The following is a 16,120-nucleotide window of genomic DNA, read 5'->3' as shown; positions in this document are numbered from 1 at the left end:
AAGGAGGAATTTTGGGGTTGAATTGTGAAAATCATGGGAGAAAATACATTCCTGGGGTGAAAAGGAGGAGCTTTGGGGTTGAAGTGTAAAAATCACAAAGGCAAAAACATTCCTGAGGTGAAAAGGAGGAATTTCGGGGCTGAATTGTAAAAATTATTGGGGCAAAGCCATCCCTGGGGTACACAAAAAGCCATTTTGACACCAAATTGCTGTGCTGGAGCTGCAGAGCAGCAGGAATTTTGGCCCCCAAGCCCAGGAACATCCCAGGAATTCCCGAATTTCCCGTTCCAGGTGCACGGCTCGTCGGAGGCGTTCTGGATCCTGGTGGAGGACGTGGACAGCGAGGTGATCCTGCACCACGAGTACTTCTTGTTGAAGTCCAAGTACTCGCAGGACGAGCACCTGGTGACCTTCTTCGTGCCCGTGTTCGAGCCGCTGCCGCCCCAGTACTTCATCCGCGTCGTGTCCGACCGCTGGCTCTGTGAGTGACCGCTGGGTGACCGCTGGGTGACCGCTGGGTGACCACTGAGTGACTTGAGTGACCATTGAGTGACCATTGAGTGACTGCTGAGTGACCGCTGAGTGACTATTGAGTGACCCTTGAGTGACCGCTGGGTGACCATTGAGTGACCATTGAGTGACGGCTGGGTGACCATTGAGTGACTGCTGAGTGACCACTGAGTGACTGCTGAGTGATCATTGAGTGACCGCTGAGTGACCACTGAGTGACTTGAGTGACCGCTGAGTGACCATGGAGTGACTGCTGAGTGACCATTGAGTGACTGCTGAGTGACCGCTGGGTGACCATTGAGTGACTGCTGAGTGACCACTGAGTGACTGCTGAGTGATCATTGAGTGACCGCTGAGTGACCACTGAGTGACTTGAGTGACCATTGAGTGACCACTGAGTGACTTGAGTGACCATTGAGTGACTGCTGAGTGACCATTGAGTGACTGCTGAGTGACCCTTGAGTGATGGCTGAGTGACTGCTGGGTGACCACTGAGTGACCATTGAGTGACCGCTGAGTGACCATCGGGGATTCCTGCAGGGAAACTGGGGTGGGGTGGGATGGCTGGTTCCTGGGGAATTCCTGGATTTGTGCCCCAGAAAAAACCTCCAGGATGGGGTTTGGGATCACTCATTCCCAGTGGGAATTCTGGGAAAACCTGGGGTGGTGTCTGACCGCTGGCTCTGTGAGTGAATTTGGGAATTCCTGATGGGAAAAATGTGGGGTGGGATGGATGGGTCCTGGGGGTATTCATGGATTTGTGATGGGAAAAGATCCAGGATGGGTTTTGGGATTGCTGGTTCCTGGGGGAACTCCTGCCTGGAAAAACCCTGGGATGGTGTTTGGGATTGCTGATGCTGGGGTGGGGTTTGGGGTCACTGTATCCCGGGGTTATTCCCAGATTTCTGCCCAGAAAAACGCCAGGATGGGGTTTGGGCTTGCAGTTTTCTGAGGTTATTCCTGGAAAAACCCAGGGTGGGGTTTGGGATCACTGTTTTCTGGGGAATTCCTGCCTGGAAAAACCCCAGGATGGACTTTGGGATCGCAGTTTTCTGGGGTTATTCATGAATTTCTGCCCAGTGAAACTCCAGGAAGGGGTTTGGGATCACTGGTTCCTGGGGTTATTCCCAGAAAAACATGGGGTGGGCTTTGGGATCACTGGTTCCCAGTGGGAATTCCTGGGAAAACCTGGGGTGGTGTCTGACTGCTGGCTCTGTGAGTGACCACTGAGTGACCGCTGAGTGACCACTAAGTGACCTGAGTGACCGCTGGGTGACTGCTGAGTGACCCTTGAGTGACCGCTGAGTGACCATTGAGTGACCGCTGAGTGACCATCAGGGATTCCTGCAGGGAAACTGGGGTGGGGTGGGATGGCTGGTTCCTGGGGAATTCCTGGATTTGTGCCCCAGAAAAAATCCAGGATGGGCTTTGGGATTGCTGGTTCCCAGGGAGAATTCCTGGGAAAACACAGGATGGGATTTGGGATCACTGTTTCCCGGGGTTATTCCCAGACTTCTGCCCAGAATGTTGGGATTTACCAGACATATGGTTTACCCCATTCCCAGAGCTTTGGGATCCCTGGTTTATTGCCATTCTTGATCCCTGGTTTATTCCCTTTCCCAGAGCTTTGGGATCCATTTTTTCCCCTTTCTCAGAACTTTGGGATCCATTTTTTCCCCTTTCCCAGAACTTTAGGAACCATTTCTCCCCCCCTTCCCAGAACTTCGGCATCCCTGGTTTATCCCCATTCTTGATCCCTGGTTTATCCCCATTCCCAGAGCTTTGGGATCGCTGGTTTATCCCATTCCCAGACCTCCAGGATCCATTCCCCCCTTTCCCAGACCTTCGGGATCCACCCCCCCTTTCCCAGCACAACCCCCACACCCACCCCCGCAGATCCCAGGATTTTCAGGCTGTCTCCAACTCCAGAATTCCCTTTTTTTTTCCCAGCCTGTGAGACCCAACTCCCGGTGTCCTTCCGGCACCTGATCCTGCCCGAGAAGTATCCTCCTCCCACCGAGCTGCTGGACCTGCAGCCGCTGCCCGTGTCGGCGCTGAGGAACAGCTCCTTCGAGAGCCTCTACCAGGACAAGTTCCCCTTCTTCAACCCCATCCAGACCCAGGGTGGGTGAGCAGGGCTGATCTGGGGGGATTGGTGGGGTTTGGGGGTTGGATTGGGGATTTTCTGGGAAATGGGGAATTCTGGTGGGGAATGGGGGATTGCTGTGGTGGGGAATGAGGAATTTTTCTGGTGAGAAATGGGAATTGCTTTGGTGGGAAATGGGGAATTCTTCCTGTGAGAAATGGTAATTCTTCATATGGGAAATGGGGGATTGCTGTGGTGGGAAATTGGGGATTGTTCTGGGGGGAAATGGGGAATTCTTCATGTGGGAAATGGGGAATTCCTCTCATGGGAAATGGGAGATTTCTTGGGTGGGAATTGGGGAATTGCTGTGGTGGGAATTGGGGAATTGTTCATGTGGGTAATAGGGAATTCCTCTCATGGGAAATGGGGAATTCCCCTGGTGGGAAATGGGGGATTGCTGTGGTGGGAAATGGGGAATTGCTGTCCCTGAGCGCTTCGGGGTCTCCAGTCTGAAATTCCCTAAATTCCCTTTCCCAGAGCTCCCCCTCCCCAGGCCTGACCCAGGCCTTGTCTCCCACCTCATTCCCAGATTTTTCTCATAAATCCACTGGGATTTTCCCTGAAATTGAGAACTGGGAGCTCCTGTGTTAGCCTGGAATTTGTTTTCATCAGTAAATTCCAGCCTGAAATTCCCTAAATTCCCTTTCCCATAGCTCCTCCTGCCCAGGCCTTGTCTCCCACCTCAATCCCAGATTTTTGCCATAAATCCATGGGGATTTTCCCAGCCAATCTCTGATTTTCCCCCTGAAACTGGGAACTGGGAACAGCTGTAATAGTTCCCTCAGTGAATTCCAGTCTGAAATTCCCCCAAATTCCCTTTCCTGGAGCTCCTCTTGCCCAAGCCAGACCTAAGCCTTGTCTCCCACCCCAGTCCCAGATTTTTCCCATAAATCAGTGGGGATTTTCCCTGAAATTTGAGAACTGGGAGCTCCTGGGATAGCCTGGAGTTTGTTTTCCTGAGGGAATCCCAGTCTGAAATCCTCCAAATTCCCTTTCCCAGAGCTCCCCCTGCTGAGGCCAGACCCAGGCCTTGTCTCCCACCCCAATCCCAGATTTTTCCCATAAATCCACCAGGATTTTCCCTGAAACTGGGAACTGGGAGCTCCTGTAACAGTTCCCTCAGTGAATTCCAGTCTGAAATTCCCTAAATTCCCTTCCCTGTAGCTCCTCCTGCCCCGGCTGAACCCAGGCTGTGTCTCCCACCTCATTCCCAGATTGTTTCCCATAAATCCATTGGGATTTTCCCTGAAAATTGAGAGCTGGGAGCTCCTGTGTCAGCCTGGAGCCCGTTTTCCTCAGTAAATCCCACTCTGAATCCCCCAAATTCCCTTTCCTGGAGCTCCTCCTGCCCAGGCCAGACCCAGGCCTTGTCTCCCACCCCAATCCCAGATTTTTGCCATAAATCCATGGGGATTTTCCCAGCCAATCTCTGATTTTCCCCCTGAAACTGGGAACTCCTGGGTCAGCCTGGAGTTTGTTTTCCAGAGGGAATCCCACTCTGAATCCCCCAAATTCCCTTTCCCAGAGCTCCTCTTGCCCAAGCCAGACCCAGCCCTTGTCTCCCACCCCAATCCCAGCTATTCCCCATAAATCCCTGGATATTTCCCACCTCCCCAGTGTTCAACACGGTGTACAACAGCGACGACAATGTGTTTGTGGGAGCTCCCACGGGCAGCGGCAAAACCATCTGCGCCGAGTTCGCCATCCTCAGGATGCTGCTGCAGAACTCGGAGGGACGCTGCGTCTACATCACCCCCATGGAGGCACTGGCCGAGCAGGTGAGGTGGAATTCTGGGAATTTGGGTGAAATTTGGGGGGAATCACTCCACATCACCCCCATGGAGGCGCTGGCCGAGCAGGTGAAATGGGAATTCTGCAGGAATTCTGCAAATTTGGGTAAAATTTGGGGGGAATGGCTCTACATCCACCCCCATGAAGGCTCTGGCCAAGCATGTGAGATGGGAATTCTGGGAATTTGGGGGAATTTGGGTGGAATTTGTGGGGAAACACTCTACATCACCCCCATGGAGGCGCTGGCCGAGCAGGTGGGACTGGAATTCTGCAGGAATTCTGCAAATCTGGGGGGAATTTGGTGAGAATTGTCCCAGTTTGAGGGGCATTTGGGGGGGAATCACTGCAGATCACCCCCATGGAGGTGCTGGCCGAGCAGGTGAGATGGAAATTCTGCAAATTTGGGGGGAATTTGGTGAGAATTGTTCTACATCACCCCCATGGAGGCACTGGCTGAGCAGGTTAGACTGAATTCTGTGAATTTGGGGGAATTTGGGTAAAATTTGGGGGGAATTGTTCTATATTGTCCCCATGGAGGCTCTGGCCGAGCAGGTGAGATGGAATTCTGCAAATTTGTATGGAATTTGATGGGAATTTGGGGGGAATCACTCCACATCACCCCCATGGAGGCGCTGGCTGAGCAGGTGAGACTGGAAATTCTGCAGGAATTCTGCAAATTTGGGTAAAATTTGGGGGGGAATGGCTCTACATCACCCCCATGGAGGCTCTAGCCGAGCAGGTGAGATGGGAATTCTGCAGATTTGTATGGAATTTGGGGGGAATTTGGTGGGAATTGTTCTACATCACCCCCATGGAGGTGCTGGCCGAGCAGGTTAGACTGAATGCTGTGAATTTGGGGGAATTTGAGGGAAATTTGGTGGGAATTGCCCCGATTTGGGGGGAATTTGGGGGTAATCACTCTACATCATCCCCATGGAGGTGCTGGCCAAGCAGGTGAGAGCGGGAGATCTGCAGATTTGGATGGAATTTGAGGGGAATTGCCTCAGTTTGAGGGGAATTTTAGTGGGAATTGCCCCATTTTGATAGGAATTGTCCCAGTTTGGTGGGAAGTTTAGCGGGAATTGCCCCAATTGGAGAGGAATTTTAGTAGGAATTGCTCCAGTTTGGTGGGAATTGTCCCTGTTTGGTGGGAATTTGTTGGGAATTGTAGCGATTTGAGGGGAATTTGGTAAAAATAGACCAAATTTGGTGGGAAGAGCCCCAGTTTGAAAGGGATTTGGTGGGAATTGCCCCATTTTGAGAGGAAATTTTGTGGGTATTGCTCCAGTTTGGTGGGAATTGTCTTAGTTTGAGGGGAATTCGGTGAGAATTGCTCCATTTTGGTGGGGACTTGGTGATAATAGCCCCAGTTTGGTGGGAATTGCTCCAAGTTTTGAGGAATTTGTTGACAATCACCGCAGTTTGAGGGGAATTTGATGGGAATTGCTCCAGTTTTTGAGGAATTTGTTGGAAACTGCCCTGTTTTGGTAGGAATTGCCCCAATTTGAGGGAATGAGATGGGAATTGTCCCAGTTTGAGGGGAATTTGATGGGAATGGCTCAAACTTGATGGGAAGTACCCCAGTTTGGTGGGAATTCAGCGGAAATTGCCTCAATTTGGTGGAAATTCTAGCAGGAATCGCCCCAATTTTTGAGAAATTTGTTGACAATCACCCCAATTTGAGGGGAATTTGATGGGAATTGCTCCAATTTGGGAGAAATTTAGTGGAAATGGCCTCAATTTGGTGGGAATTTCAGCAGGAATCGTCCCAGTTTGAAAGGAATTTGTTGGCAATCACCCCAATTTGTGGGGAATTTGATTGGAATCGTCCCAGGTTTTGAGGAATTTGTTGGAAATTGCCCTATTTCGGTGTTAATTGCCCCAATTTGAGGAGAATTTGATGGGAATTGCTCCAATTTGGGAGGAATTCAGCAGAAATCACCTCAATTTGGTGGGAATTCTAGCAGGAATCACCCCAATTTTTGAGGAATTTGTTGCCAATCACCCCAATTTGATGGATCCCCACCCCAATCCCATTCTCACTCCTGTTTTTCCCGCTCAGGTTTTCATGGATTGGTACGAGAAGTTCCAGGAGCGGCTCCAGAAGAAGGTGGTGCTGCTGACGGGTGAGACCAGCACGGACCTGAAGCTGCTGGGCAAGGGGAACATCATCATCAGCACCCCCGAGAAGTGGGACATCCTGTCGCGGCGCTGGAAGCAGCGCAAGAACGTGCAGAACGTCAACCTCTTCATCGTGGACGAAGTGCACCTCATCGGGGGCGAGAACGGGGTCAGAGCCGGCGTGGGGCTGGAGGGATGGACATGATTTTCCCAATGGGAATTGCCCCAGGGATGGGTTTGGAGAAGCTTTTCCCAATGGGAATTGCCCCATGGGTCTTGTGTTGGAGCTGCAGTGGGCTGGGTTGGTGCTGGATCCAGCCTGGAGCAGATTTTCCTGATGGGAATTTCCTCTCTGGATTGCTTTGGAGTAGATTTTCCCTGTGGGAATTGCCCCTCTGGATGCTTTGGAGCAGCTTTTCCCCATGGGAATTGCCCCAGAGATTGCTTTAAATCAGATTTTCCCAACGGGAATTCATCTCTGGATTGCTTTGGGGTGATGTTCCTTGTGTGGAGCTTCTAGGGGGTTGGATTGATGTTGTATCCAGTCTGGAGCAGATTTTCCCAATGGGAATTGCCCCAGGGATTGCCTTACAGCAGCTTTTCCCCATGGGAATTGTCCCAGGGATTGCTTTGGAGCAGATTTTCCTGATGGCAATTGCTCCATGGATTACCTTGGAGCAGATTTTTCCAATAGGAATTTCCCCATGGATTGCCTTGGAGCAGATTTTCCCAACGGGAATTTCCCCTCTGGATAGCTTTGGAGCAGATTTTCCCCATGGGAATTGCCCCAGGGATGGCTTTGGAGCAGATTTTCCCAATGGGAATTTCCCCATGGATTGTTTTGGGTCAGTTTTTCCCAATGGGAATTGCCCCAGGAATTGCTTTAAATTAGATTTTCCCAATGGGAATTGCCTCAGGGATGGCTTTGGAGCAGATTTTCCCCATGGGAATTGCCCCAGGGATTGCTTTAAATTAGATTTTCCCAATGGGAATTGCCCCTCTAGATGGTTTGGAGATTTTCCCAATGGGAATTCTCCCATGGGTTGTTTTGGAGCAGCTTTTCCCAATGGGAATTGCCCCAGGAATTGCTTTAAATCAGATTTTCCCAATGGGAATTTCCCCAAGAATTGCTTTGGAGCAGATTTTCCCAATGGGAATTGCCCCAGGGATTGCTTTAGATCCTCTTTTCTCCATGAGAGTTGGCCCAGGGATTGCTTTGGAGCAGATTGTCCCCATGGGAATTGCCCCAGGGATTGCCTTAGAGCAGCTTTTCCCAATGGGAATTGCCCCAGGGATGGCTTTAAATCAGATTTTCCCAATGGAAATTGCCCCAATGGATTTTTTTGGGGTGATGCTCCTTGTGTGGGTCTTGTGTGGAGCTAGGTTGGTGCTGGATCCAGTTTGGAGTAGCTTTTCCCCATGGGAATTTCCCCTCTGGATTGCTTTGGATCTCCTTTTTCCCATGGGAATTGCCCCAGTGGATTTTTTGGGGTGATGCTCCTTGTGTGGATCTCATGGTGCAGCTGCTGTGGGGTGGGTTGGAGTTGGATCCGGTCTGGAGCAGCTTTTTCCAATGGGAATTTCTTCTCTGGATAGCTTTGGAGAAGCTTTTCCTGATGGGAATTGCCCCAGGGATTGCTTTGGAGCAGATTTTCTCCATGGGGATTTCCCTTCTGGATGGCTTTGGGGCAGCTTTTCCCAGTGGGAATTTCCCGAGGGATTGCTTTCCCCAGCCCAGTTCTTATCCCAATCCCATTTTCCCACACAGCCAGTGCTGGAAGTGATCTGATGGGTTTCCATGGATTCTCCATCCCAGATCTGATCCCAGTCCTGTTTTTATACCCTTAGCCGGTCCTGGAGGTGATCTGCTCAGTTTTCCATGGATTCTCCATCTCAGATCTCATCCCAATCCCATTTTTCCCCTTAGCCAGTGCTGGAGCTGATCTGATGGGTTTCCATGGATTCTCCATCTCAGATCTCATCCCAATCCCATTTTTCCCCTTAGCCAATGCTGGAGCTGATCTGATAGGTTTCCATGGATTCTCCATTCCAAATCTCATCCCAATCCCATTTTTTTCCCATTGTTTTCCCCCACAGCCAGTGCTGGAGGTGATCTGATGGATTTTCCCATCCCAGATCTGATCCCAATCCCATTGTTTCCCCCACAGCCGGTGCTGAGGTGATCTGCTCAGGTTTTCCCATCCCAGATCACACCCCAATCCCATGTTTTTCCCCCACAGCCGGTGCCGGAGGTGATCTGCTCAGGTTCCCATGGATTCTCCATCTGATCCCAATCCCATTTTTCCCCACAGCCGGTGCTGGAGGTGATCTGATGGATTTTCCCATCCCAGATCTCACTCCAATCCCATGTTTTTCCCCCACAGCCAGTGCTGGAGGTGATCTGCTCAGGTTCCCATGGATTCTCCATCTGATCCAAATCCCATGTTTTTCCCCCACAGCCGGTGCTGGAGGTGATCTGCTCGCGCATGCGCTACATCTCGTCGCAGATCGAGCGGCCGATCCGCGTGGTGGCCCTCAGCTCCTCGCTGTCCAACGCCAAGGATGTGGCGCACTGGCTGGGCTGCAGCGCCACCTCCACCTTCAACTTCCACCCCAACGTGCGCCCCGTGCCCCTGGAGCTGCACATCCAGGTGGGAATGGATCATGGGAACGGGGTCGGGGAGCTCTGGGGAATGGGGAAAATTCTGTGGGATTGGTGGTGCTTCGTGGTATTGGCAAGTCTTGCCTGATTAACGCTTGGGGAAATCCCTTGGGGTCGTTGGTGACTCTTGTTATTGGCAATTCTTGACTAATTAATTCTTGGAAAAATCCCTTGGGATCATTGGTTACTCAGTCTAATTAATTCCTGTTAATAATCCCTTGGGATCATTGGTGACTAAGTCTAATTAATTCTTGGAAAAATCCCTTGGGATCGTTGGTGGCTCTTGTCTAATTTTTCTTGGTGATAAGAATTAAGTGAATTTTCTGCCATTTCCCACCACTTGCACAGGGAATTCTTTGGAATTCAGTGGGATCTGTTGGGCGATTCCAGGGAATCCTTTGGGATTTGTTGGTTGATTCCACAGGGAATCCTTTGGGATTAGTGGGATTTTTTGGTGATTCCATGGGATGTTTTGGTGATCCCATGGGGTTTTTTGGTGATTCCCTTTCCCCATTCAGGGGTTCAACATCAGCCACACTCAGACCCGTTTGCTGTCCATGGCCAAGCCCGTGTTCCATTCTGTGGTGGAATCCTCTAGAATTAATGGGATTTTTTGGTGATCCCATGGGATGTTTTTCTGATTCCTGTTTCCCCTTTCAGGGATTCAACATCAGCCACACACAGACATGTTTGCTGTCCATGGCCAGACCTGTGTTCCACACAGTGATGGAATCCTCTGGAATTTCATGGGAATTTTAGTGATTCCATGGGATGTTTTGTGTGATTCCCGTTTTCCCTCAGGGGTTCAACATCAGCCACACTCAGACCCGCCTGCTGTCTGTGGCCAAACGTGTTCCACACAGTGATGGAATCCTCTGGAATTAATGGAATTTTTTGATGATTCCATGGGATTTTTTGGTGATTCCGTGGGATGTTTCGTGGTTCCCTCAGGGGTTCAACGTCAGCCACACGCAGACATGGCTGCTGTCCATGGCCAAACATGTGTTCCATTCCATGGTGGAATCTTCTGGAGTTAGTGGGACTTTTTGGTGATTCCATGGGATTTTTTGATGATTCCATGGGATGTTTTTGGTGATTCCCTTTCCCCCCTCAGGGGTTCAACATCAGCCACGCTCAGACCCACCTGCTGTCCATGGCCAAACCTGTGTTCCACACAGTGATGGAATCCTCTGGAATTAATGGAATTTTTTGATGATTCCATGGGATGTTTTGGCGATTCAATGGGATTTTTTGGTGATTCCATGGGATGTTTTGTGGTTCCCTCAGGGGTTCAACGTCAGCCACACGCAGACGTGGCTGCTGTCCATGGCCAAACCTGTGTTCCATTTCGTGGTGGAATCTTCTGGAATTAGTGGGATGTTTTGGCAATTCCATGGGGTTTTTTGATGATTCCATGGGATGTTTTGGTGATTCCCTTTCTGCTCTTAGAGGTTCAACATCAGCCACACTCAGACCCACCTGCTGTCCATGGCCAAGCCCGTGTTCCACACAGTGATGGAATCCTCTAGAATTAATGGAATTTTTTGGCAATTCCATGGGATTTGCCGGCTCATTCCTGTTTTCCCTCAGGGGTTCAACATCGGCCACACTCAGACATGTTTGCTGTCCATGGCCAAGCCTGTGTTCCATGCCATCATGGAATCCTCTGGAATTAGTGGGATGTTTTGATGATTCCATGGGATGTTTTGTGGTTCCCCCAGGGGTTCAACATCAGCCACACTCAGACATGTTTGCTGTCCATGGCCAAGCCCGTGTTCCACACAGTGATGGAATCCTCTGGAATTAATGGGATGTTTTGGTGATTCCATGGGATGTTTTGTGGTTCCCTTAGGGGTTCAACATCAGCCACACGCAGACCCGTTTGCTGTCCATGGCCAAGCCCGTGTTCCACGCCATCATGAAGCACTCTCCCAAGAAGCCCGTGCTGGTGTTTGTCCCCTCGCGCAAGCAGACGCGCCTGACCGCCATCAACATCCTCACCACCTGTGCCTCCGACGCACAGCGGCACCGGTCAGTGCCTGGGGACACTGGGGGACAGTGGGGGACAGCTGGGGATGGGACAGGGACACATGGGGATGGGTTATGGGGTTGGAGATGGGACAAGGGACACTGGGGACAGCTGGGGACACCGGGGGACAGCTGCGGATGGGACAAGGACAGCTGGGGATGTGTTATGGGGTTGGGGATAGGACACAGACACCTGGGGGACACCATGGACCTGCCCAGGGATGGGTTATGGGGTTGGAGATTGGGATAGGGACAGCTGGGGACACTGGGGGACAGCTGGGGACACCACAGACCTGCCCAGGGATGGGTTGTGGGGTTGGAGATAGGACAGGGACCCCTGGGGGACACTAGGGGACAGCTGGGGACACCACGGACCTGCCCAGGGATGGGTTATGGGGCTGGAGGGGGAACAGGGACACCTGGGGGACACTGGGAGTTTCAGCAGGGGTTGTGGCACTTGGGGACATGGCCAGTGGTTGCCCCAGCAGTGCTGGGGACATTTGGTGATCCCAAAGCCTTTCCCACCCCATTCCCAGTTTCCCCATCAGTTCTATGGGTTCTCAGTGATCCCAAATCCCTTCCCACCCCATTCCTGGTTTTCCCAGCAATTCTATGGGTACAGCTGGACTCAGCGATCCCAAAGGCCGTTCCTTTCCTTTCCCAAACCATTCCCAGATTTCCTGGCAGTGCTGTGGGTACAGCTGGACTCAGTGATCCCAAATCCTTTCCCATCCCATTCCCAGGTTTCCTTGGCAGTACTGTGGGTTCTCAGTGATCCCTAATCCCTTCCACCCCATTCCCAGTTTTCCTGGCAGTACTGTGGGTACAATTGGACTTCGTTATCCCAAATCTTTTCCCGACCCCATTCCTGGTTTTCCTGGCAGTGCTGTGGGTACAACTGGACTTGGTTATCCCAAACCCTTTCCCAACCCCATTCCTGGCTTTCCCCACCCTGTTCCTGGTTTCCCTGGCAGTGCTGTGGGTACAGCTGGACTTGGTGATCCCAAACATTTTCCCGACCCCATTCCCAGTTTCCCAACCCCATTCCCAGTTTTTCCCAACCCCATTCCTGGTTTCCCTGGCAGTTCTATGGGTGCAGCTGGACTCAATGATCCCAAAGCCTTTCCCATCCCATTCCCAGTTTCCCTGGCAGTGCTGTGGGTGCAGCTGGACTCGGTGATCCCAAACCCTTTCCCGACCCCATTCCCGGTTTTCCTGACCCCATTCCTGGTTTCCTGACCCCATTCCCAGTTTCCCACCCCATTCCCGTTCTCTGCCAGGTTCCTGCACTGTGCTGAGAAGGACCTGGCGCCGTACCTGGAGAAGCTCAGTGACCCCACGCTGAAGGAGACGCTGGTCAATGGTGTTGGCTACCTGCACGAGGGGCTGACCGCCATGGAGAGACGCGTGGTGGAGCAGCTCTTCAGCTCTGGTCAGATGGGACTGGGAGCAGTGGGATTGGGATTGGGGTGGGATTGATGGATTGATGGGATTGCAATTGGGATTGATGGAATTGAGACTGGGATTGGGATTGGGATTGGGACTGAGATCAGGGTGGATGGGGTGAGGTAGGATGGGATTGAGACTGGGGATTGGATTGGGATTGATGGGATGGGATAGGATTGGGATTGATGGAATTTGGATTGGGATTGGGAGTGGGAGGGCAATTGAGATGGATGGGGTGGGATGGGATCGAGATTGTGGTTGAGATTGGGATGGGATTGGGATGGATGGGATGGGATTGATGGAATTTGGATTGGGATTGATGGGATGGGATTGGGATTGGTGGAATTTGGATTGGGATTGGAACTGGGACTGGGATTGGGGTGGGGTGGGATGGGATTGATTGGGATTGAGGGGATGAGACTGGGATTGATAGAATTTGGATTGGGAGTGGGATTGAGGTGGATGGGGTGGGTTGTGATGGGATTAGGGCTGTGATTTGGATTGGGATTTGGATTGGGATGGATGCACTGGGGTGGGATGGGATTGAGGTTGGTGTTGAGATTAGGATGGGATGGGGTTGAGATTGGTGTTGAGATTGAGATGGGATTAGGATTGAGATTGGGATGGGAACAGGATTCCATGGGCTGGTTTAGATGGGATTTTGGGAAGGAATTTTTGCCCATGAAGGCAGTTAGGTTGCCCAGAGAAGACCTCAGAGCTTCCTGTGCCTAAAGGGGCTCCAGGAGAGCTAGAGAGGGACTGGGGACAAGGGCTGGAGGGACAGGACACAGGGAATGGGGACACACTGGGAAAGGGGAGATTGAAATGGGATTTTGGGCAGGAATGAGGATGGGGAGGGGCTGGGATGGAATTCCCAGAGAAGCAGTGGCTGCCCCTGGATCCCTGGAGTGTTCAAGGCCAGGTTGGAGCACCCTGGGGTGGTGGGAGATGTCCCTGGGTGGCACCAGATGGGATTTGAGGTGCCTCCAACCCAAATCATTCCATAATTCCCCAAAAATCCCCAATCTCCACCCTCCCCCCCAATGCCACCCAAATTCCTGACCCCCTGTCCCCTCCACCCCAGGAGCTGTCCAGGTCATGGTCGCCTCGCGCAGCCTCTGCTGGGGCATGAGCATCTCAGCCCACCTGGTCATCATCATGGACACGCAGTACTACAACGGCAAGATCCACGCGTGAGTCACCCCAAAATCCCAAAAATCCCCCCCTAATCCCCCAAATCTCCCTGAAAATCCAAAAGATCCCCCCCAAAATCCCCCCCAAATCCCCAAAGATCCCCTCCAAAGTCCCAAAGATCTCATCCCCCTCAAAATACCAAAAATCCCCGAAAACCCCCCTCTGCTCCCGTTTCCTGCAGGTATGTGGATTACCCCATCTGTGATGTGCTGCAGATGGTCCACGCTAGCTGCCTGGAATCCCAAAAATCCCCTCCAAAATCCCAAAAATCCCCCCCCAAAATCCCAAAATTCCTCCCAGAATCCCAAAAATCCCCCCCGGAATCCCAGAGTTCCCTGTCTGACCCCATTTCCATCCCCACGTATGTGGATTACCCCATCTGTGATGTGCTGCAGATGGTGGGCCATGGATCCCAAAACTCCCCCAAAGATCCCCCCAAAATCCCAAAAATCCCTCCCAGGACCCCAAAAATCCCCCTCTGCCCCCATTTCCCCCCCAGCTACATAGATTACCCCATCTGTGATGTGCTGCAGATGGGCCACGCTAGCTGCCCAGGATCCCAAAAATCCCCCATAAAATCCCAAAAATCCCCCATGAAGTCCACCAAATCCCTTCCAAAATCCCAAAACTCCCCCATAAATCCCCGTTTCCCCCAGGTATGTGGATTACCCCATCTATGACGTGCTGCAGATGGTGGGACACGCCAACCGCCCGCTGCAGGACGACGAGGGACGCTGTGTCATCATGTGCCAGGGCTCCAAGAAGGTGGGCAGCTTCTGGAATGTTCTGGGGCTTGAACTGGCATTTGAACTGGGATTTTCTTCCTCCAGAGCTCTGGGAACCATCCAAACCCTCCTGGAGGATTTCCCACGGGGTTTTTGGGGTTAATTCACCTTTCCTCAGGATTTTTGGGGTTGATTCACCTTTTCGCCCTGTCCTACTGTAGGATTTCTTCCAGAAGTTCCTGTATGAACCCCTGCCCATGGAGTCCCACCTGGATATGGCATTTCCTGCAGGATTTTTGGGGTTAATCCCCCTTTTCTCAGGATTTTTGCAGTTTATTCACCTTTCCTTCCCCTTTCCTCCTGTTGGTTTTATTCAAGAAGTTCCTGTGTGAGCCCCTGCCCATGGAGTCCCACCTGGACCACTGCAATTTGGGATTTCCTGCAGGATTTTTGGGGTTTATTCACCTTTTGCCCCCTGTTCCACCCCAGGATTTCTTCAAGAAGTTCCTGTATGAACCTCTGCCCATGGAGTCCCACCTGGATTTGGCATTTCCCACAGGATTTTTGGGGTTAATCCCCCTTTTCTCAGGATTTTTGGGGTTAATCCCCCTTTTCCCCTGTTCCCCTGCAGGATTTCTTCAAGAAGTTCCTGTACGAACCCCTGCCCATTGAGTCCCACCTGGATTTGGCATTTCCCACAGGATTTTTGGAGTTAATCCCTCTTTTCCCCCCTGTTCCACCCCAGGATTTCTTCAAGAAGTTCCTGTATGAACCCCTACCTGTGGAGTCCCACCTGGATCACTGCAATTTGGGATTTCCCACAGGATTTTTGCAGTTTATTCACCTTCCCCCCTTTTCCCCTGCAGGATTTCTTCAAGAAGTTCCTGGATGAGCCCCTGCCCGTGGAGTCCCACCTGGATTTGGCATTTCCCACAGAATTTTTGGGGTTAATCCCCCTTTTCTCAGGATTTTTGGGGTTAATCCCCCTTTTCTCAGGATTTTTGCAGTTTATTCACTTTTCTCCCCCCATTTCCCCCCAGGATTTCTTCAAGAAGTTCCTGTACGAACCCCTGCCCGTGGAGTCCCACCTGGACCACTGCATGCACGACCACTTCAACGCCGAGATCGTCACCAAGACCATCGAGAACAAGCAGGACGCTGTGGACTACCTGACCTGGACCTTCCTGTACCGCAGGATGACCCAGAACCCCAACTACTACAACCTGCAAGGTGGGCCAGGGACCCGCAGGGGACAGCAGGGACCCTCTGAAGTGTCCCCAGGGGTGTCCCAGGCTCATAGCGGTGTCCCCCAGGTGTGTCCCACCGGCACCTGTCGGATCACCTGTCGGAGCTGGTGGAGCAGACCCTGAGTGACCTGGAGCAGTCCAAGTGCATCAGCATTGAGGATGAGATGGACGTGGCGCCGCTGAACCTGGGCATGATCGCTGCCTACTACTACATCAACTACACCACCATCGGTAATCAGTGCTTGCTAAT

The 16,120-nt window shown here is 51.8% G+C and overlaps 1 protein-coding gene across 7 annotated transcripts in view; it reads left to right on the top strand.

Moving 5' to 3' along the window:
- SNRNP200 (small nuclear ribonucleoprotein U5 subunit 200) overlaps positions 1-16,120 on the top strand; it is a 78,963-nt gene that overhangs the window by 54,837 nt on the left and 8,006 nt on the right. For 6 of the 7 annotated variants that reach the window (XM_085080870.1, XM_085080872.1, XM_085080873.1 and 3 more), the window contains 11 exons: positions 292-481; positions 2,461-2,634; positions 4,274-4,434; positions 6,510-6,737; positions 9,028-9,219; positions 11,083-11,261; positions 12,539-12,690; positions 13,789-13,897; positions 14,555-14,663; positions 15,664-15,853; positions 15,937-16,101. In XM_085080870.1, coding sequence (XP_084936996.1) covers positions 292-481; positions 2,461-2,634; positions 4,274-4,434; positions 6,510-6,737; positions 9,028-9,219; positions 11,083-11,261; positions 12,539-12,690; positions 13,789-13,897; positions 14,555-14,663; positions 15,664-15,853; positions 15,937-16,101 — 1,849 coding nt within the window. Of the gene's footprint in view, positions 1-291; positions 482-2,460; positions 2,635-4,273; positions 4,435-6,509; positions 6,738-8,336; positions 8,349-9,027; positions 9,220-11,082; positions 11,262-12,538; positions 12,691-13,788; positions 13,898-14,554; positions 14,664-15,663; positions 15,854-15,936; positions 16,102-16,120 lie in introns of all 7 variants that reach the window. The other variant, XM_085080871.1, reaches the window with a different exon arrangement.

The sequence above is a fragment of the Lichenostomus cassidix genome, chromosome 22 (genome assembly GCF_008360975.1).
Source record: "Lichenostomus cassidix isolate B80296 chromosome 22, HeHo_3.0, whole genome shotgun sequence".
NCBI classification, from domain to species: Eukaryota; Metazoa; Chordata; class Aves; order Passeriformes; family Meliphagidae; genus Lichenostomus; species Lichenostomus cassidix.
The sequence above is the reverse complement of the archived record's forward strand: the minus strand, read 5'-3'. Positions and strand labels throughout refer to the sequence as shown.